This window comes from Parus major, chromosome 1 (genome assembly GCF_001522545.3).
Source record: "Parus major isolate Abel chromosome 1, Parus_major1.1, whole genome shotgun sequence".
In the NCBI taxonomy this organism is placed as follows: domain Eukaryota; kingdom Metazoa; phylum Chordata; class Aves; order Passeriformes; family Paridae; genus Parus; species Parus major.
Window position 1 is genome coordinate 32,796,126 of NC_031768.1, and position 22,963 is coordinate 32,819,088.

General features: G+C 42.1%; 1 protein-coding gene across 2 annotated transcripts in view; it reads right to left on the reverse strand.

Annotated features, from left to right (window-relative positions):
- SLC9A7 (solute carrier family 9 member A7) overlaps positions 1 to 11,796 on the reverse strand; it is a 69,194-nt gene extending 57,398 nt beyond the window's left edge. The window contains exon 1 of one of the 2 annotated variants that reach the window (XM_015635859.2): positions 11,436 to 11,796. In XM_015635859.2, the coding sequence (XP_015491345.1) occupies positions 11,436 to 11,700 (265 nt within the window). In that variant the 5' untranslated portion in view covers positions 11,701 to 11,796. The remainder of the gene's footprint in view (positions 1 to 11,435) is intronic. The other variant, XM_015635869.3, reaches the window with a different exon arrangement.
- Between the last annotated feature and the right edge of the window lie 11,167 nt (positions 11,797 to 22,963).

Sequence of the window (22,963 nt, forward strand, 5' to 3'; positions counted from 1 at the left end):
TAAGTAATGTCTTCCCAAACCTTTTTAACAGCTCTTCAACACCTTCCTGGTTGCACCAGTCCACTGCCTCCAAACCTCAGAAAGCCCCTGTTTGAGCAGGAACTTCCCATAAATCTGCATTTGTCAACAAGCTGCTGTTTCAAGCCTCTCAACCAGTAAGGCAAATACAATGTAACAGGAAAACCACCTACAGTAAGAGCAGTTAAATTTAGGAGTATACCTAACTATTAACTTGAGGTGTATCAGCTTTCCACCAGTCATATATTTATCTCAGTATATGATTCACAGACCTTTTTATATTCTCCACGCAACATACACTCAGTTCATGTATCAGGACAATAGAAAGAAGAACCTAAGTTTTAGCTGACAATTTTTTCTGGTATCATTAAAGAAATACCATATCCACACGTAAAATGGTATTTTTTCTACACTAAATCAAATGCAAAGAAATACTGTTTCCAATCAAGTGAAGCATCAGAAGTCTGTCTCTGTGCTCAGACAGAGTATTACACAAGAACAGGCTATTCTGGAAAGTAATTCAGCTCTGAGGTATGCATGTTTTGTGTGGGTGAACACACACAGGTCAAATGTGATCTGTTCAAGGATCAAAAATGCCATGCACATGTTGTATCATTGGGATTCTGGCAGCTTGACATAATTACAAAAGCTCCAGTTATTGTTCTTATGCATTGCCCTTTTCTGCATTTAAGTGTTCTGAAGATCTTGGAAACCTTAACTTACTGAAAGAGTGATTTTCTTATAAACTTGTTATAAATTTGTTGCTTACTATAAATGTTGCAAATAAACTCAATTTTCCTTGCTGACTGCACAAGGAAAATTCTGTAACATAATCCTGGGGGTAAATAATCATAATAGTCCAAGTTTTCTTCTCAGAGCTGTGAAATCCATACATTGCAATAGCAAAAGAGACCTGGAGGGCGGCAAGACTCACAAGTCAAACTTTAAGCCTCTTTTTAAAGTATAAGGGCTAAAAATCAGGTTTTGGTCTTGACACAGTCTATTAGCAAGTTAAAAATGTTAGTTTGATTCTTGCTACAATTAAATGGTCCTAGAGATAGTGGCATCTTTATCTTTCACTTTACTGAGGACAGCTGAGAATGCTGAAACAAAGTAAGAGAGGGTCTGGGAAGTTTCTTACAACACAAACAGCAAAGGTTTAATCTGAACAAAATTCTCCTGTGCCTCGAGAACCAGGACATCAAAGGAGCCAATGTTGAAATGAAAGCCTGGATTGTAGATATGTAGACAGACACACAAATTCATGCCTTACTCACATGTTACCTAGAAATAACTTCCACAGCTTAAACAGGTTACAGGTGAAGACAAGGCACAGATAGTTTCATTAGCGGTCAGGAGAACCAGTCTCGGTGATGAAGACCGTGGTAGCAGGAGGAAGATAAAAATGACAAGCTATTTCAGCCATTCTGATATTGAGCCAATCCTCACATTCCCATGAGGTAGGGAAGTGAGCAAAGATTTTTAGTTTAGACTGGAAAAAAAAAAGTATGTCTGATGTATGGAGAGGAATCTAGGCTGTCAGCTTTAAGATGAGTTATTGGATGCACCATGGAGAGAAATGAAGTAACAAGGAAAGAGTGTTAGGAGATTCCCACAAAAGAAATGGACAGTCAGCATAATACAATTTCTAGGAGAGCTAAAATACATGACAATAGTAATACCCACAGGAACCATTGGAGAGCTGGGCTTATATGTCATCATCATGAAAATGAAGAAAGAAGAGCAAAAGGAGGCTAAAAAAATTTTGTAGACATCATGCTCCAAAAATTGAGAGTCTCAGCTTTCTCTTAGAGCTGTGGTAGAGATGCAGAAAAACAACTTGTGGCCTGGTAACAGAGAAGTAAAGACAACCTCTGACTTTGGTTCGTGAGCATAGCAAACCCAGTGCTTCAGAGGCAGATTTTAGGGTTTGTTTTTGTTTTAAGAACATAGTTATAAGTTCAAGCAGTACCTAGAAGATTGAGACCCTGATGGGGGGCCTTAGCTTTCACAGGTTAAGTGATCAAAAATGCAGATTAGGTCACATTTACACCTCCTGCCCCAAACTCTAGGTCTTCAGAAGAGGGGCTATATCATATGTATGAACAAAGAATAATGCAATTACTGCATTATTATTATTATGCAACCCCTATCTATAATTAGGGTTTAAAAAACACTATCTAACATCATAAGCACCTGATGTAATGAGATTAGATATTTTTGTTTGAAGTACAGAGAACAAAAATAATGTAACTATCCCATCTTTTATACTTTGGAAGAGATCCCAAAACCATTAGGATCAAAAAATGAAAATGTTGAAATAAGTAGACTCAAGCATTTGCCAGCAATAGCAATAAACCCCTTTTTATGGCTCCCTGAGGAAATGGGGGACATAATCAAGTACTAAGTATCACCAAGATATCTATGTTGACATTTCTCTGTTTCATGCAGGCACATGTATAATCATTGTATGCTGCAATTATATTTTGTTACTGCAGCTTAACAAGCAGATCATCATTAGGAAATCACTCACTAACTCTTCAGTCATGTAGTACTGAGGAAAATATTAATTTTATAATCTATGTATCGCTGCAAAAGATAATCAGAAAGATTGTGTGTGCATACATTGTTTTAACGCAAGTGAACACGGTTGAAAGAAGGTTAAAAGTCTCTAGATATAAAAATCAGCTTCATAAACAAATTTTTGCCAAGTCAGACATACTGCTGTGCAGAGATCAAAAGAAATAAAGGTTACCCTGAAACAATGTCCTGACACTCAGCTGCCTACATAAAAGTCAATTCTAGCATAAAGGTTATTTCACACCAACATATCTTCAAAATACTTTTCTTCTTCCAAGAATGATTCACTGTAACTTGTGTCTGGTGGGAATATGTTCCCTGTAAGACACTAGTATTGCAAATAAGTATGACAATGCCACACCCTTTATGCTGTGCAGATTATGAAGATGACTCTCAAAGTATAAATCTTCAAGACAAACCAAACAAGAAGTGTCCACTTGAATTTCATGAGCCAGGAGAGGATGCTACAGCCAACCCTGCCAGGCATGTCTGTGAAAGGTCACTTACAGTCAGCCTTCTCATCTCTTAATATATAATATTACATAATAATCATCTAAAATATCAAATATAATCCAGGAGAAACAATTGGGTGGCACTTCCCCAACAGAAATAAGCCTTTACACCAGTTTTCTTCTTCCATATTATTCCTGTATTTTCCAGAGAGTGCAAAACTGCAGCGTAACCAGTGATGTCAACTCCACTCACTCTTCAATTTTCCTGTGAATACCCTTTCCTCCCAGCTAGCCAGGGAGCCCTCTGTGTTTGCCACTTTGATGCTTCAGAGGGAGCCTTTAGAAGTTAGGCTCCCAAGAAGAGTTCAATTACACAGCAAGGCTAAAAGCCAATTAAAATAAGTTGGTATTCTCTCACTAAGAAGGCATTTTAAGAAGAACAGTCAAGTTTTCTCGTGGATAAGGAAAACCCTTTCAGGAGAAAGGCCATTACACAATCAGTAAGTACAATGAAGACTGTTACAAAGGAGTGAGAAATAGGAAGGATTGTGAAGTGGTAAAACAATGGCAGAGAGGCATATGGCACTTAAAATGCAGGCCCCCTTTCACTACTGGAGGACTTGATATCAAGTGCTAAGAAGTGTATGTGTGGGGGAAGTAATTTCTTAGAATTAGTGTGGAAGAAAATAGCACTCATTCTAACAGATTCCTAGTAAAAACCAAAAGCTAGTCATACCCATGTGGGACCCTTGCTATTTTTAAACTATCATCAGTTACAACCTCTTTCTGTTAGCATCTCATATTCAAAGCAGTGGCAAAGGTTAACAGCACTTTTCACATTTAATGTGGTTCTTGAACTAACGGAGCAGCCTCTGAGCCTCAGAAGCAGAAACCACGTTCCCAGTATGTCGGCACCGCTCGTGGACGAGGCGTGCCCTGCTGCAGAGCTGACACAGGGAAGACTCTCACACGTAGGTGACACCAAGCAGCTTTCTCTTCACCGAGCTACTGATGGCAAGAGATGCAGGTGCACACACCACACTCCCATAAACAGCCAGCACATTAAAGACTGTCATCTTCTGCACAGACAAGTTAATTGCATTTTAGAATACATTTGTAGCATGTTCCTTTGTTTCCACCCTTTTTTTTTTTTTTTTTGATAAAAACAGTCCCCCAGTTTCACAATAAAGGAGCAGGTGCACGTGTCAAACTTACTTAAAATCTCCTCAATCCTAGCTTATTTTTTTAAGTCTAAGTGAGAAATAAAGATGGCTATGGAATGGCATTCTGAATAAGCAGTCAACTTTATTTAAACACTTCCAAAAATCCAGCACACCAAGACCCACAGCTTTGCTGTTCAAACTTCCCTTTCCAAGGAGTTTACAAGGCAACAGAGGAGGAACCAGTAATATATTCAAATACACTTAAAACATTCAACAGGTACTCTGGTGGTTTCAGGGGCCTTTAAAACCATCTACTACAGACGTATTTCAACAAGGAAGAGACATTTTGAAAAAGCTACAAACAGAGAAAGTGACAGGTGTGGAGAAGTAGCCCAGGCTACAGCAAACCTGCATGTCCCACCAGTGTGGCATTAGGGTCAGGACCCTCCCGTGGCAGCAGATCTGCCCCATTGCTGAGCCAGCAATGTAGCCAAGCCCACGGACACCCCTGGCAGCAGTGCTGCAGCCACAAGAGCTCTGCCAGGACAGGGTGTGATCTTTCTCCATGGATCACTCACACATATATCTGCATCAAACGGAATGGAGAGCTTCCACACAGCCTTCGGAAAGCAACATGGAATACCAAAGCCATGAGGAAAGCACAAGAAATCACGGATCTCCTCTGGCTAAGAGCAGAGTTCATCTCCTCAACTTTAATTTAGAGGGAGTCTTCAACTCTTTCTCCCCAGTGAAAGAAAAGAAGCAAAGCCCAACAGTTTCTTCCACCATAGCTCTCAAGGCCCTTTAGGTCCTCCTAAAGTAAAGTGATTTGTCTGATTTCAGTGCATGGAAAAAAACTCAAACCAGCAGTTTCCCACAATTTTGCTTTTCTCCCTTCACACTCGGCTAATTGCAGGCTGAAGTGCTTTTTAATAGGGGAGAAAAAAGCAGTGCACTTTAGTTAAATTACCTATCTCTCGTAGACAGAAAAGATCTGAACTGCTGAGAATGACTGTGTACTCTTTACAACACTAGTAAAAATCCCTTCAACATAAATACTCTTCTAAAAGAATTGCTTGTATCACATTCTTTCAATGTAGACACCACTTAGTCTAAAGCAGGGTGAGAAAGGCTATATTCAGTATTTAATGGGGATAAAGCTTTAATCCTGAGTCACAAATAAGTACACTGTGTTGGGGGAAAAAAATTAAGTCTACAAGCTGGTATTTCTGGCTGTCAGCATGGAAACAACAGATTTGAGTTAAATACTGAGGCTGTCTCTTGAACACACAGGGACAGCTCAGCATTCAGCACATAAGCAAGGAGAGAGCATCCATGGTACACAACACCTGTTAAAGGCCTAGATAAGAACAGCAAAATATTTTTATTTCTGGCCCCTAACAGGCCATACATAATTCTGGAGTGCAAACTGTGTCCTCTAACCTTTTTTTTATACTTTAATAATGGTGGAGCTGAGGTTCCTGCTTCAGGTATCCGGTTTCTAAAGCAGTTGAAGGTGAAGCTGTCATTTCTACCTAATGGAGATAATGGTTGTTCAGATAGCAGCAGATGGGGGTGGAAATAGCTCCCTACCAGAAGTGAGAAAAAGGTTTCACCCAACTCTATTAAGATGTTTTGAAGTACTCTGCAGAGCTGATTGGTAAAGGGAGCTCAACTTTGAGAAAGAAGGAGCAGGGTTAAGGGCTGCTATGCACCTACAAAGTGAGGTTTGGGGGACTGAGGATATAAAGGGATCATAGCTAGCTGAACCATGACAATTTTCTGTCACAGGGAATCAATTCCCATCATTGCTTCCAGAGCTATCTATGCGGGCTGCAGGAACACATCCTGGCTTGGAGTCAAGGCCAATCCATTGAGAAGGGAGAGTCTGGATAAGTCAGAGGCAAGGACTACATCTGCTTCCAGTTGTGCTGGGAGGGCACAGAGCAGAGGTCTAGAGCTCTCTCTAGTAACTCTCTTAGTGAGCCCAGGACACTCAGCTTCTGGTGTTTCACAAGTTCAGTTAAAGGCATTTCACAGGTTGCACAGATATTCCTAGATGGTGCCCAGGACTGCCTGTACAGGTGACCCAGAAGCGTTCCCTGCTGTGTTGATAATTGCTTTGTGTGAAGGCAATTTCAGTGTTCAGGTGTTCTAATCTTTCTATAGCACAGGAATTAAGAAAGTTTTATTAAAGGTACGCTGCAAAGGAATACACAGCTATAAATACTTCTGTTCAGCACAATATTTTTAAATTACATTTCTAAAAAAAAGTATCTGAATTGTTCATTCTGTTTGAATGACCAATTACAGTTCATAACAGAAAATTTACAATGCAGTATTGTGAAATTCAGAGATAAGATTACACACTAGTTGTCACAGTTTTTGGTTAACACAGCCAAGGAAACTTTCCTTATCACCTTTCTATGACCATCTTTAAAACAAAGGCCTACTTTACCAAAAAAAAAGGAGACAAGTGAGAACCTGGACCTCTCTCACAACAATTTCTTGCCAGAAATACAGATCTCCAAAGACTAAGTAAAGAAGCACTGAGATGGGGAAAAGATGAGAAGAAATTCTGGGCATGCTGTTGGACTTGATAGCTTTTATATACCCCCTCACCATCTCCTTTTCTGTTTCCTCATCTTCACCAAGAGCAGAAGTTACTAGAGTTGCTGCAGATGTTCTCCATCTACAGAGCAGTTCAGTCCTCGTGTTCTTTCAGGGGGAATCATTGGTAGACCTGTATAGAGACATATTTCTATTGCAAAGTAGCAATGAAAAATTGGAAGTGTGTCCACTTCAGAAAATTTATTTTGGAGCAAGGAAAAACCTCAAGCTCCTACAGGGCCCAGAGATGTGCAACATTAACCTATCATGGAACCATCTCACTCTGACAAAGCAGCTTGTGCACCAGACATCAGGTTACCTCCCCTCAGCTCAGCACATGCCAGCCAACACAACCTGAGCACTCACACAGGAGCAGAAGGCAGGCAGGCGTGTCAGCTCTGCAGTATTACAGATCTGGCATCTGTTTGTGATAACTTTCTAATTCAGATGAGAATTACAGTACATGCAGAGGAACACCTTCCCCCTCCAGCCTCTGCATGGTTCCTGTGTAATTACACAGTGCTGCAGAGCAGTACCAGCTTTAGCAGCCAGGTGTGGCAACAAAGGCTTCCTCGTGCAAAAGAAATCCATGTTGCCATTTCGCTCTTCTTTGGCTTATGCCATGATCAGAGGGTTTTCTGGTGCTGATTTGACAGAACTTCTGGTGAAGATTAAGTTAACAAACATGAAAATGAACTAATTTATCTTAATTAAAGATTACCTATAGAAACCTATAACTACCCTTATAGAAACAAATGAACAAAACCCTCAGACCCACAGAAACAACAACAAAATCCTAACCCACAGAAACAAAGAAAGAAACCCAAAATCACTGCCCTGAGGACTAGAGATGAATTGTACTCCAAAGGTATTTCAGAAACAGCAGCAATTATAAGCTATCCAACTACCCCTGCCTGAGGAGCAGATCTGAAATACATGCAGATTAATAAAAGCTACATAGCATTTCTTCTAAATTTCTCTCACAAGATGAATTTATAATTTTTCCACCCAGCCACAGGCCATAAAGCAAGCTTACAGAAAAAAAAATTCATTACAATTAAAACATATTGAGCAGCCAAAAAATTGAGCAAGACTAATTTTTAAAGCCTTTAGTGAAGTGATTTAAAATAATATTCAGGAAGAACAAGCAGGTTGACAGAGAAAGGATAATGTTCTCAAAACTGGGTGCTCAGTTATGATCCTAAATCTAGTATTAGGAGGCTTATGTCAAAGTGGCTTATTAAAAACCAAAACTGACATTATTTTGCTGGCAGTGGAGATGAGTCAGGTCATCTCTAGCAAGTGTAGATACTAGAATTCTAACAGAGAGCCAGATGAGCTAAAAATAGACCTCTTCTGTATCTACTCTGTGAACAGAGAAACTTAGTCTGATACATACTATTCCAGAACAGATATAATATTTTTTTCCTGAAGACATACAGCTTCTCTCTCATTTGCCACAAAAGGCAATAGAAGTATTATATTCCCCTTCATATACTGTTTTTCTTTCACTGTACCGAAGTCCAGTTTGCTTTTACTTTTATCTGCACCACTAGCACGTGTGGCCCCAGACATTCCAGAACAGCCCCACAGACAAGAAGGTACCTGGCAGGGCTGACACCTGTGCTGATTCGTGGGTGGCCAGTTGCCTGAATTGCCACTTATCAAAAGGGACAAATTGCCTACTGGCAGTGCTGCCACTGGATCTGCTAGGAAACACCTGCTTATCCAGGTGGTTGCCTCCTAAGGAGCAGAGTACAAGGGCCCACCATCACTTCTCACCCTTAATCCCACCCTGAGCTGTCCAGGGGCATGGTCCATGTCCTGCTGCTCCTACCACATGGTGATGCTTCTCAGCAGAGCACATAAGTCCGTAAAACAAAGTCACCACCGAACCTCTTCAGGAAAAACATGTCTTGGAACGCTTTATCCTCCAACTCTGACCAACACTAAGAACAGCAAGCATCATGATCATTATCACAAGCTGAAAGACATGTGTCAGCAAAGTTTCAATTTCCTTATTTCTCTGTTGTGGCAGTGTGGTGCTTGCTTGGGTTCTGTTGGATTATTTTTTAATTGCTCCACAATAACTTGCATCAGCAATGCTAGCAATACTGTTGCTGGAGCAGCTGACATTTGCTAGTATTTAACTTTCACAGAGCAGCACCCTTGATACGGTTTCAACATTCAATTTTAGCACTAAATTCAATTTTATTTAGCACTAATAGATACTTGCGCTTTTAGAACTCAAACAACAAAATCTTGACTTATTGCCTTATGATTTTGTGTTTAAGGCAGAGTGATCAAACATTTGCCCTGTAAATACATATATAGCCTTTTTTAAAGTGCATTTCTCAGACAGCAAGTTATCAGCAAAATAGAAACCCATCTATCAGTTTAACCGCTGTCTTTTAAGCGGCAAGGCAGGAAGAGGAGACTCAAGCCCAGTTATCAGAAGTATAACAGAAAGTTACTATGGCACTTGCTGTGTTGTTCTTTTTGCTCTATAGAAAGTCTGTGAAATGTTAAAGTGAAGCCAGGTCTCAGCAGAGCTTTATCAGCATGGAGGTTAACCATGCTAGGTAGAAACTGAACTCACTGAACAAGTCTCCTAGGATGTTTGCCATGAAAAGGCAAGAGTCAGTTTGTTTGGGAGGGAGAACAGCATGTATTTTGATACAATAAGGGGAATCATTTAGAAGGCAAGTATATTGAGGAACAATCTGTGAAAACAAAATTATTTAAGTGAGGGCACGCTTAGAAAACGTAATAGTTTGAGCCAATTGTTCTTTTTTTGGATGCTGCCAGTGGGGCTGAAAGAGATAGAGCACAGTGCCTTTCCTAAAACAAAATTTCAGCATTTGCACATCAAATTGGGAACCTAACACCCCTTTCACAGATCAGGAACTATGTGTTAGAGCAAACTAATTTGAGTTTAATGAGAGGCAGAATCTCTCCAGCTGAACAATTTCTCATTTCCCACGCAGCTCATCAAAACACATACCCAAATGCCCTTGATGCCCTGACACTTGTACTGCATGCATTAGCACACCCACATACACAAGATTTTTCAGCATAAACTAAGCCACTAAAATCATCATAAAACATCATAAATGAACTTTCCAAGGTGACAGCACTAAGGAAATATCTAGACATCTTCAGTACCACCTTACCCTGTCCCTTTTCCAATCAATGCAGATAGTTAATCTACTGTCTCCCGGGCACTCTTCAGCTGATAAGCATTATCATGCCAGTGCATAACTTACTTATATGCCCAGCTGTTAATTTCTTGGTTTTCAGCAATGAGCATATGTGAAGTACACAGCAATGCAGCAAAGAGATCAGTGACTAAGAGCAAATTGGGATGGTTTAAGAGAAGCATCAGCAGAGGAAAATTCCACTGCTTTGCAAGCAATCACATAGCCCTCAAGAGCAGTAGTACTCATCGGGGAGGAAAAGCTTCATTTTCCCCCCTCCCCTCGAGTGCTGAATTTCTCATGTGTGGTTACCCTCAATACGCTTATCCCGACCAACATCGGGCAGGTATTTCGCACGGTTCAGCAGGAACAGATACCGCTGGCGAAGAAGAAGTGCCCCCGGCGCTTATGGCAGTAGCCAATCACCAGCAGACAATTTTTCAAATGGATGGCTGCTCTTCACCGCAACCCACTATGCTCTGCGTGGCAAGCTGAACACCGAACACAGCTCTGGAGTTCCCCGCGGAGCGAGGGCTCTGCGTCCGCAGCTCAGGCTCACCCGCCGCCCTCTGCGCCAGGCATTGCCAGCACCAGGGAGAGCGGGCCCGCAGCACGAACATTATCCAGCTGCTCTGGACCATCAGCCCCATAAACGCAGGGGAGACACAGCTTCCCCTGAGGGATTTACTGTCGCCTTTACTCACATTCACCGAGCAGAGGGGCCTGCAGTGGGCGAACTCAACTCAGTAGAGCCCTCGTTCCACCAGGAGGGCTCGGGATGAGCCGCGGACAGTGTCAGGGTGTCTGGTCAGTGTCGCTGCGGTCAGTCAGGATCCGCAAACGCGGGCCGCGGGTGACAGCAGCGCTCTGATAGCCAGGGAGCAAACCCGGAGGCTAAACACGCTCCTTTCCGCGTGGTGCGGCCACAGCACGGCGAGGGCAGCGCCATGGCGCTTTCCAAAGCCATGACCTGCACGGCTCGGCACTCCACGCTGCTGAAGCACGGCCGGAGAGCTGCCTTTCCGCGGCAGGCATCACTGCTGTCCCCGGCAGCACGGCCACGGCGCTGGGGAGCACCTTCCCGCAGGACACCGCTCTGCTGCGCACGGCAGGCTGCGGACCGCGTGTCCCCCTCAGTGTCCTTCTGTCCCCAACCCCAGTAAAGGCGCCGGGGAGGGGATCCAGGAGCACCGGCGGAGACGGCCGGGCTCTGCGGCGAGGGGCTCCCCCTGCCCGGGGCTTGGCCTACCCCGGCGCTGCCGCCCTCCAGCCTTAGCGGCTCGGTGCTCCTCCGGCGGTACCGAGGGGCGCGCCCGGTACCGGGCCCGCCGCCGCCCCCCGCCCCTGCCGGCACCTGCCGGGGCTGACACCGAGGGCTGAGGCGCGGGCGGAGCCGCGGCCCCGGCGGGACTCACCGTAAATCATGGCCAGGCCGGTCTCGTGGAGGAAGCGAACGCGCCGGTGCTTGAATAGCCAGATGGTGAGGATGGTGAGGGTGAGGAGCAGGATGAAGGTGAGCAGGCTCACGCTGTCCTGCCGGTGGCTCTCCTCCGCCTCCTTCTCGGTGGCGAGCTCCTCCATGGCGCTGCTGCTGCCACCGCTCCGCTCCGCCGCTCGCAGCCCCCCGGCTGCCAGCAGCAGCGGGAGCAGCGGGAGCCGGCGGCACAGGGGCCCGGCCATGGCTGCGGGAGTCAGGATGCCGCGGTGCCCCGTCCCACTCCCGCGGTGGCGGCGGCCCACGGGCACTGCCCGGCGGGCCGGCGGGGGAGGGAAAGAAGGACGGCGGGAGGGAGCGGCCCCGGCGCGCAGGAGCCCGCCCGCCACCGCCTCCCCCGGCCCCTTAAAGGCGCAGCCCCGCCGGCGCTCCCCTCGGCCGGCCAGAGAGTGCTGCTCCACCGTAAGGACGCGGTGTCTCTGCTTCCCCCATGCCCAGCCCCGCCCCGCCCGGCGGAGGTGGAAGTGTAGGTGTAGGGGTGGGTGAGATTTCCCCCCGCCCCGCCAGGGGCTGGTGCTGCTCCGGGAGCTGCAGGTGCCGCCTCGGTGGCGCGGGCGGAGCTGAGGTGCCGGTGCCGCTCTCCCTCCCCCCGAGCAGAGCGAACCTGAGAGCGGCTCTTATACCGGGGCGGTGCTGGAAATCATCGCCACAGAGCCCGCCCTGGCCATGGCCGGGCTCGAGAACTGGCAGGGAATAAGCGCTGTCGGTTTGGGGGTTTTTTGCTTTGTTTTGTTTTGTTTTTTTTTTTTAATAAGACATAGGAAAGCTTACTAAACGCAAATTGCTAACTTGGAGGTTTTCGTCCAGGTACGTCCTACTGGACATTTGCTTCTAGGAAGCAAGACAATTGTAGGAAATGAATAGAGAGCTAGTCAGCAATTTTAATTTGAAATTTATTTTTTTTTTCTGAACAAAAACAAAAGTGCATGTGTTTACTGTTTGAAAATCATCTCGAGTTAGGGGAAGGAAAGAAAAGTCACTTTTTGCAAGCAACCCAAAAATCAGCACTTTCTCTTTTAGATTTTATTTTTTTCTTTTTATTAAATGAATCACAGTGGCTTAAAAGAAACTGCTCAAAACATTGAGCAGTGAAATTGTTTGGGTTTAAAGAAATACAAACAGCTGTAAAATTGGGGTTGTGGGTTTTTTTGAGTTTTGTTGGCTGGTTGGTTTTGGGTTTTTGGTTTATCAGCTTTGGCAGGAGAGTGCTTTGCCTTTGGCTACCAGAGGAATACCTGCCAGCTTCCAGTGGTGATGTAAGCTGCTCCTGGGGCCTTTCTCCCAGAGTTATTTTCAATCACAACACCTAACATGTATTTTTAGCCCTTATTTTGCATAAAATGAAAGCACAATAACTTTGACCACATCTTAAACTAGTTACACGCCAGGTCATCTCTCCTTGAGTGTTGTGCTCTTTCTTAACATTGTTGTCATGTTTCTGAGGGTATTTATTGGGATGCTCTAGTTACAAGAAACATTTTACTCCTGCTAATGCATCTGGAGTTATCTTTGTGTCATATGCTATTTTTTAGAAATTCCCTTTTATAAATATTTCAAGATGACAGCTATGTAAATCTACATTTCTATTTATATGTAGTCCTTTTAAAGACAGTATTTATGCAAACTCTTCTTAACAACCTTAAAAATCCAGAGTAATTAGGTGCAATTATATTTAAATATTTGATTGTACAGGGCTGAAAGCTTACTTTGATAGTGCCATCATTTGTAAACCTCTTAGAGATGAAAAGAAGTAATTTGCCTTGAAGACCTAGCTTGTAAACCAATGTGAACCATTAAAAACTACTGCCTCAAGACTGACTTATTTTAAATCTCACATTCAAAATTAATATTTCTGGTATAATGAGAGCATTATACCACTAAATCTTTACTGTGTATCTTCAGGATATACAATCTACATACAATGTAACATATATCTTTAGGCTATAACCTACAGACTTCATTGCAGGCTAGAGTTATGCTCTACAGTGCTAAGTATGTGTAATGCTCATAAAGTAGTAAAATAAGAAACTGTAATGCAGTAACAGGCTCTCCTCTGTGGGTTTGGTTTTTATGAACTGCATAGTGCTGGGCAAAGTCTGTCACTATGTGATGGGTCTTTTTAAGGAGATAATTTCCATGTATATTGTAATTTTATCCACCTCTCAGCTGAGCTGCAGTCTTAAGTTACTTCCTGCCAAGTCTTCCACCAGTAACCCGTGTTTTATTCTTCCACAGTTCACTACATACTATACCTCTTGCTCTCCATGCAACAATGAGAAATATCCAGGCAAATTCTTCTAATATTTAAAGATAATAGACAAATTTTCCTTCTTTTTTCCTTTTTTTTTTTTTTTTTTTCCCCCCAGCTGAACTCTGTTGTTTAAGGAGGAAAGCATTCATCCATGGTTTGATGTGTTAGTGCTACCATCAGCTCAAGCCTTGGACATTCACATTTACCAAGCTTTTTCCACTGCTTTCCTGCCCTGTAGCCTTGTGCAGGTATCACCTTGTCCTAAGAATCTTTCCCCAAGTATTTTTATCAAATTAAAAATACAGTGTTCACTCTTGTTGCGTGCAAAAGTGAGTACAGCTTATTCTTTCTCTGGATTGTGTGGGTGTAACTAAATCCAGTATGTAAAATGGTGATGGGAGCATGATTGTTTCTGTCTGTGTACAACATCAAAATTTAATAGTGATGTAATTGACTTCAATTCAGTGTTACATCTAATAAGTTTTTGCCAGGAAACTTACTAGTTATACGGAGTGTATTTGGTTCGTACAGGCCAAAACTTCTATCTCTTTACACCCATGGATTGGTATCATGGTGCATAAATACTTAAACTGATTCAAACAGCATCATCCAGAGTGTATGCTATCAACTAAGGAAAAAAAGTATCAAGTTAAACTTCTTTATACATCTCTGTAAACCAGGCTGCATCCTCGTAAGAGATCCATGTTGACACAGCTCAGTTCCTCGCAGTGCTGTAACTCCCAGGTCTCCATGCTGTTTTCAGTCCATTAGGAACATCAGTAATCTCACCTCAAGGGGTAGTTCCACCACTGTAATAGCCCTGCAGTTACAGTTTTCATTCCAGATTTTTTTTTGGCAGGCCTCACCTCCCTTCCCAAGCTGTTTTGCACTAAAACTTCATGTACTCTACAGGTGGGACCTCTGCCCAAGAGCCACCACATATGTTACAGAAGTCAGCCTGCCTGCTTAGCAAAACTGTGTTTTGATTCTATTCCTGCTTTCTTTCCCTTTGTTAATTTTGATCTGGACCCAGGCAGAGGTCATTGATCTGCTTGCTGTTTGAGAGGCCCTTCTTGAGACAGAAACAATGAGGTGTGATTTGGGAGATGGAAGGCCAAGTGGATAACTAAACTACAGGATGGCAGTGAAATATGCCAGAGGACAAAATATAGCCATTCAACAGAGTTCAGCCATACTTGGAAGGATGCAGGAGGATTTTTGTATTAAATGCTAATAAATGCTAATAAAATACATTTGCACATAGTTGGTAATTGACTCACAGGATTGAGTCACGTGAGTCTGGCCAAAATACCACAGAGACTGATGTGGTTCAGTCTACCCTTTGCCTACCAGTCTTATCTAGTTAAAATGTTCATTCTGCCAGAAGCACCATCAAAGAGTCCATTCAGCACTTTTATAGCTTTGTTTGTCAAGAAAATAATTGTTATCACATGAACTGTTACACACTTTGGGTTTATTCTCATTCCCAGAGTTGAATAATGTCATATAAGGGAAATGCAAGGTCCTATTTTCAATCTCTCTCTCTTGAACTGTTGGTGGTAACATCATCCATGCCTTGTCAATCACACTGGAGAACTGGTGCTCTATCGAGACATTTTCTGTGTTGTGCAAGTCTGTTGAGACTGGCCCTTTGTGCTGTTGAAAGCAGCAGTTTTGAGACTTTCACTGATCTAACATGCTGTTGTAGGACTGATTCTGGTAAAGAAAGGTCTCACTGTTGTTTGGGCTTATAAAAAATGGAAAATCAAATAAGTCCTTATCTTAATACATGGCATGTCTATGCAACTGCCTTTGCACACTCACATTTTCTAGCACATTAATCCGGAATGCAGTAGCAAGTTGATTAGCTGTTAAGTCAGCCTTGTAGAGGAACTTCCATGTCAGCCATACTCCCTTCTCCCGCTTTTTTATTCTTTCTCCCCTTTTAAGCCAAACCCTTCCATCACTGTGCTTTAAAATTGCGATCTGTTTTGAACCCATAGCTAACTTTGGTACCAGTGGCATCATTGTGTGGGCAACCCTCCCGTGTCTGTGTAAGGTATCCACATACCCCAGGATCCCATAAAACATGCCCTATTGAGATGTGAGCTTAAAGACAGCTAAGTGTTCTGCAATTGAATTCCGAAGAACATGTCATGTTTTTACTGAAAACCATTTCTTTTCAAATCTCCAGATTGTTGGAAGTGCTAACAATTGTGACACATTTCCCTGCTTGTACCAGTTCTGCAGAGGTGTCATATAGCTGAGAAAATGTCAGAACTGCCATTTTCCATCAATGCAAGTGCAGAAATCATAATTAGCCTTTCCAGTAGACAAAAGTCTAGCTAGAGTAAAAGCTGTTTTGTGCTATTTGCAAGGTGCAATAGTCACTCATTGTGCAGCCACATCTCACAGGTTTTGACTCATGGCAAACTTTCAAAGTGCCTGAGAGGGATATGACTAGAAATTTTATCTGAGAGTGCTCTGTCATCTCCATTGTACCCAGATTTATTTCCCCTTCTAGCTGTTTGTGATATCAGCAAGTGTCATTCTACTAGGGGCAAAGCAGGTTGTCTCTCATTCCTCAGAAGAAGGCAGTTCATTACCCTTTGCAGGTGTATATCATGATTATGTCTTTCAAAGATGCAATCACTCAAAGAAGCTAAGCAGTCATTCTCATCACTCATCGCTTCCCTCCCTGTTCCCCATAAATATTAAAACAAGTGACTGTCACAGCTCAACAAGTGCCACAACTCCACCTGTGCCAGAAGAGCCTGAAAAAACTTTCTGGGAAAGAGTAAGTGAGACTCAGTTGAGGCTTGTGAACCTTGTGCACAAAAGCAGGGGCTATGTGAACATCATTTGAAACCGCAATTATGCACATAGATGCTCTATTAGTGGCAGCTGTCAGGTGACCACTACCAGAAACAGTGTCTGCAAAAGTTTTCCCTGAGTGCAGTTTTGAAGCACAAAGGAGGAAAAATTGGGAAAAATGTGGGTACAGTGTTGTGGCATTCCAATTTGATGTAAAGCATTTCTATTTCATATTTACACAACTATACCAAACCTTATGACAAAAAAAAGAAAAAAAAAAAAAAAAGAAAAAATATATTTTGTTCTCTTCTTGAAAGAGAAACAGAAAGTCAAAATCATGCTTCATTAAATCTTGACTATGCTCAAAATGTATGCCTGTAGGCATTGCACATGCTAGAAAATGAATCTTAGTAAAGTTATCTTAAGTGTCTTGGCTTCCTCTGAATTAGGCAGCCCAGAGGCGTGGTGAGACATTGGACAGAAAAAGGTTAGATCTGTCTTGAGAAGTTATGTCTGAAGGTGCTTATTTTTGCACTTGTTCTGGAAAGAAGTGATTAAACAGGAAACTTCTAGTTTCTCCTACAGGAAAACAAGTTTTCCTAGAAATATGAGATCCTAAAACACCCATGGATAAATTACTCCCATGGTGGTGGACAACAACTGCTCTGCAGCTTCGAAAGGAGCCTAAAGGTTTGAGGTATAACTAGAGGTAAGAAGGTATAACTTGGCTGACATAGGCTCTATTTCTGCTGAAAGAGCTGAGTTATTAACAGTATATTAATATATTATATAACTATACCAAGTCATATAATCAAAGCAATTTTCTGCACAAATGAGAAATAACTTACTAAGGGAGAGACAGAAAGTCAGCTAACCAGCCAGAAAGTATAGGATGGCTGAGGTTGGAAGGGATCCCTGTAGTCCATCTTGCCCAACCCCCTGCTTAAGTAAAGACACTTAGAGCTGTTTGGCCAGGATCATGTCCATACAGCCTTTAAACAATTCCAAGGATTGAGATTCCACAACCTCTCTAGGCAACCTGTACCAGTGCTCAGTCACCTTCAGAGTAGAAACTGTGTTCTGATGGTCAGAGGGAACCTTCTGTCTTTCTGTTAGTATCCATTTCCTCTGGTCCTGCTGCTGCCCACAGCCTGGCTCCATCTTCTTCACAATTTCCCTTCAGATACTTATAGACTTTGACAAAATTACTGATAGATGGTAAAATGAGATTAGATCAGAGTTTTCCATACTGGAAAAAGTCTGAGAGTGGTGCTTCAAAACAAATTTAATTGTAATTTTTTATTACTGTGGAAACTAAAAAACTGATTGACTAATACTGGCTCATTTTGAGTTCCACACAATTTGGGAGAACCCTGAGTCAGGGAGGCAGAAGTGGCTGCCTAGCAGAAAGATTAGACATAAGTTCAAAACAAGAACAGGTGATGCCAGTACTGGGATCTGGTTGCTCTTTTCCAAGAATAAGAAAGTTTGGGTTTGTGCAGGCAGTGCTGTTGGGCAAGTTTTAACTTCTGGTGGACCCTGGCTAATACCAACAGAAAGCTCTAAAGGGAAACATGCTGGCTCCAACAGTTGAACCCTCTCACCACAGATCTGCATCTATTGGAAAATTTTGGTAAAAGATCTGGGCCACGTTGTGACAGAATGAGAAGTCTGGCAGCTCCCCTAAAACGTGCTTATTGGACATGGAGCTTTCATGTGGATGATTCAGAGAGGGGTGTTTTTTATTTGGTTGATTGCTAGGCTGCTGGTCAAATGTGAAGAGGAGAAAGATACAAAGGGCTGAAATCAAAAGACAGAGAGTAGTTGTCAGCTGCCTTGAGGTGCAATCAATATAATTGCAGGCTGTAACCCCAAGATAGGAAACATCCAAGACAGATTGATAATGGAATCTGCATCACAACAGTCAGGTCAGCCGTAATTGGTGTTGTAGGAACAGACACCACCTACAGTACTGTAAGGAAGGATTTGATGTTATACCGCACTGTCCTTACCTGTTTATTCCTTATTTTAGTAAATAGGATACTTCATTCTATAAAGAAGGTTTTTCATGTTAAAATTATTTGCATATTCCCAGTTCCTCATGCTTCCCCTGTTGTGTGCCAGTTGAGATAAGTTCCAGGTGTGGGCAGTAGAATAGATGGGGTGAACTGTTGTGGTGTAATTACCACCTGCATACAAAGCTGGGACATCTAGAGGCCAGAGCAGTGTCTGCAGATACTGTCAGTACAAATACATCTACTAGATGTGGGTATTAGAGCATTTTCCAAAAGCGGCTTAGATGATAAGTACATCGCATGACCTCTAGTGGTATTAAGCCCAAGGCACTGGCAAAGTCACTCATAGCAGTTTTGTGCTGCTGGGGAAAGCCAAGGTCACAGAGGAACTGTCACATATTATGTGATAGTTCTGTGCTGCTGTACCTCACCTTACTGCCAGATTAATGCCAGCCCCAGATTTCTCCCATTGCCAGGGTAAGACTGAGAAAAGTTTTTAATCCATCAAAAATTCCAAACACTCAGCAGAGCGAATGTTTTCCAGCAATGTTTTCATTGTCAATTAATAACATATTGTCATTTGTCTTTCCCAGTGTCATGGTTTAACCCTGGCCAGCAGCTCAGCCTGACCTTGCCACTTGCTCACTTCTTCCACAGTGGGATGGAGAAGAGAATCAGAAAGGTAAAAGTGAAAAAACTCTTGGTTTTAATAGGGAAATAGGGAAATATTTTAATAGTTTAATAGGGAAAGCAAAGGCCATGCAAAACAAAACAAGGAGTTAATTCACTGCTTCCCATGGAGAGACAGATATTCATTCAGTCATCTCCAGGGAAGGTGGGCTCCATCACACATAACAGTGACTTGGGAGGACAAATGCCACCACTCTGAGTGTCCCCCCTCTTTGTTTTTTAGTTCCACCCATCTATACATCCCGAAGCATGAAACCATATGGTGTGGGATGTCCCTGTGGCCAGCTGTGGTCAGCTGTCCCAGCTGTGACCCATCTCAAATCCTTGTGCACCCCCAGCCTCCTCCCTGGCAGGGTGAGGAGAAGAAAAAGCCTTGACTCTGTGCAAGCACTGCTGAGCAGGAAAAATATCCCTGTGCTATCAACACTGTTTGCAGCACAAATGCAAAACACAACCCCACAGGAGCTACTATTAAGAAAATTACCTTCAGCCTGGCCAAAACCAGCCCACCTGCTATTATTTTCATGTAGAGAAATAAAGAACCAGTGCAAGAAGAGAACCAGGAGGTAAAATTGGCAGTGCTCTCTCTGCAGTGACTCAGAAAGTCAAAGAGGAGTAAGGATTTCTGTTAACATCAGCAGAAGAATAATGTTTTGGTTCCCTGTTTTTGTGGGTTCTATTTCACTGAAGAGGTGCAACTGTCATTGCTGACATCATCTCAGAGGGTCTAGAATCCCCACAGCTTGAAAAAGAAGCTAGAAATTATCTTCCCCCTGGGATATCAGCTTTGCCAGCAGGAAAAGACAGGACCAGGTCTGCCAGAAAGAAATTACTGACATGAAAATGAGGTGGAACTAGCAACAAGTGTGGCAACAAAAGACATTGAACACTGAACACCTACCTAATCAACTGTGTGATTAGGAAGGTAGGCTTTCCCACAGGACTGGTTGGAGAAGCCTTCTCTTGTGAGCTGCTGATGCAGTCTCTGCAGGCTATTTTGATTTTTTCCAACTATATTCCTATTGCTTTCTGTTATTTACTCTTAAGTCCTTTAGTAAATAGAGAGATGGACTTCAAAGCAAAACATTTTAAAAATAAATAATTTTAAATAGGCAATGCAAAAAAAATTGACGTCAAGCCAGTTTAATCCAGAAAATTAATATTGTGTTTACTATAACTCACTTAAATTCTAAGATATTTTTATATACCTGAATAAGATTTTAAATGGATTTGTTTCATGGTATGATCCATGGTTATTTATGCACTATATTTCTCTCAATAGGTATGTCATCTTCATAAATAACAAGTGAGTATAATTTAACCAGTTGTTTGAAGCTCAGTTGTTATAGCTTTAATGTGTGTGTGAATTGATTTGACCTTTTATTGTGTGTGTGTGAGCTGATTTGACTTAGCTGCTTTCCAGATGTAAGCTGTTTCTGGCACAGGCTGTGGTTTTCATCTATGTATAGCACCTATAACTTGGAGAGAACCCCTGGAAATAACCGATGGCAAACAATTGAACATAAGCATGATTAACTTAAAGAAGCCTTGCCTAAATTTTTGGTGTCTATGTCTGCGTTCATCACTCTTTGTTTGCTTTACTAAGAAAGAAAAATTGGAAGTTGAGATAGATCTGGTTAGCTACCATTCAAAAGTGCTTATCTGAGATGAACTGCCACCCCCAGAGTTTTTCCATGGTCTAAAAAAAGATTGTAAACTCAGAGCCCCATATCTAACTAGTAGACATCCCATACCATGGCTGAAGAAGTCTACCCAGGACTCCAGTTTGGCAACAACCGATTCCACTGAGTATTGTGAACTGAAAAAGAAAAAAAAAGGCACTCTCTGATCACTTGCCTGAAGATGTTCAGCCACTAACAGATATACAGGAGAGAAAGGTTTTTCCTTATATGATTAAAACCAGAGACAACAATTAGATTGTTTTTCTGAGTATACAGGTCCTGCTCAATAAGTCTGAAACAGAGTAAAGTGTGAGTCTCAAACTCAGCTATCATTACTGGATTTTGATTCTTCTTTTTTATTTGGCCTTGTCCTGATGCCTCTTTGGATGAAAATTTTTGGAGAGGTTACTGCAGTTTGAATAACCCCTGAGCTCCTAAAAAGAGAAAGATTGAGAATCATCAAAACAGCAGAAGGTTGAATGAGAAAATACTTAATTTGCCTTAAATCAAAGATATTCCCATTTTCACATTATTCAGTGGCCAGCTCTGCATCAGTTTCTTGTGACTTAGCTGTGCTTCCCCTCTTTTGACCTTTAATTCCAGACCAATTTGCCTAAGTACACGCAGGTCATATGTAGTGTACTTAACCCTGTTTATGATCACAGGATTCCTTTGGGATTTCACCTTACAATATTAGAATTCATACTTTTCTCTAATGAATGAATCTATTTTGCAAGAGAACATATCTTTCATCCCACTCCAGTTCCTCCGTGTTTGAGAATTTTATTTACTGATTTTTATGCTGAACATTTTTGCTCCTGCAGTGCAAAATACATTATTTGAAAACCACTCTTAGTTTGTCTTCCCTATAGCCAAACAGGCTCTAGAGTTTAATCTCTTCCCAACAATAATTACTTCGGTATTTTCTTTCCATCTGCTGTCTCTGCAGTATCCCTTGCTGTTTTGTATTATCAATGGTTTAACTAATTTATTCCTCAGAGTCTTAGAGTGACACAGCACTATTTCCAAAAACAGCATCTAGAATGTTTATTGCACATTCTGCTGAAAGACAGAAAGGGAAGAAAAGGCAAAACAAATAGAATCCTGTGTTTGTTTACTTTAACAGCAGAATTTTTTCACAGTTAACACTGAATATTTGAATGTGCAGTTTAAATCTGATTCACTGGTTCATTACTATGCTGATTAAATTTTATAAAGTCTTGACCTGTGTGAGAGTTGCTCAGCCTTATAGATTCCCTGTGTAATTCTCTGAAGTTAATGTAGGTAGAGTACTGCCTTACTGCAGTCCTTCAATAGGTTTTGGCAGGATTACAAGTGATCAGCGATATCTTCTACATTTTTGTTGAGGATCCCACTTATCTCACTTTTTTGCCAATCACACTGGGACCATCAGGCAGCCACTCTTCACACCCACAAGAACAATATGCATCTCAGGTTGGCACCATAGATAAAGACATCCCACAAAACTAACGTTAAGAGCTTCGGATTGGAAGAGCATCAATAAACTGCACAACAATGTAAAATTAAACTTGAGATAGGCGAATTATGATGAATTGTGCAATAGCAAATTCATACACTTCATAAACTTTAATGTAACTACATTGCATTTTCATTTAACATTAAACTGAGGTGTCACTGTTGGACATGAAACAAAGATGCTTGACTCCAGTTCAAAGGCAGAAGAAGATCAGAAGGCTTTATTGTCTACTTTTTAGTACCTTTTATAAGGTGTTCCAATACAGACTTAACATGGTTAGTAAAAGGGAACAACACCTCTCTGGTCCCACTGGTGGAACAGGAGAAACACAATCAGCACAGCTGTACAGATTTATTTTGAGAAACGTAAGTTATTTACAGAAATTGTTCTTGAAAGAAAGACTCTCCTGAGAAATCTTCCCTTGGGAAGAAATCAGCCACTGGCAGGCTGAAAATCTTTTCAAACTCAGAAATATCAGGCTCATATCTCACCCTTTTT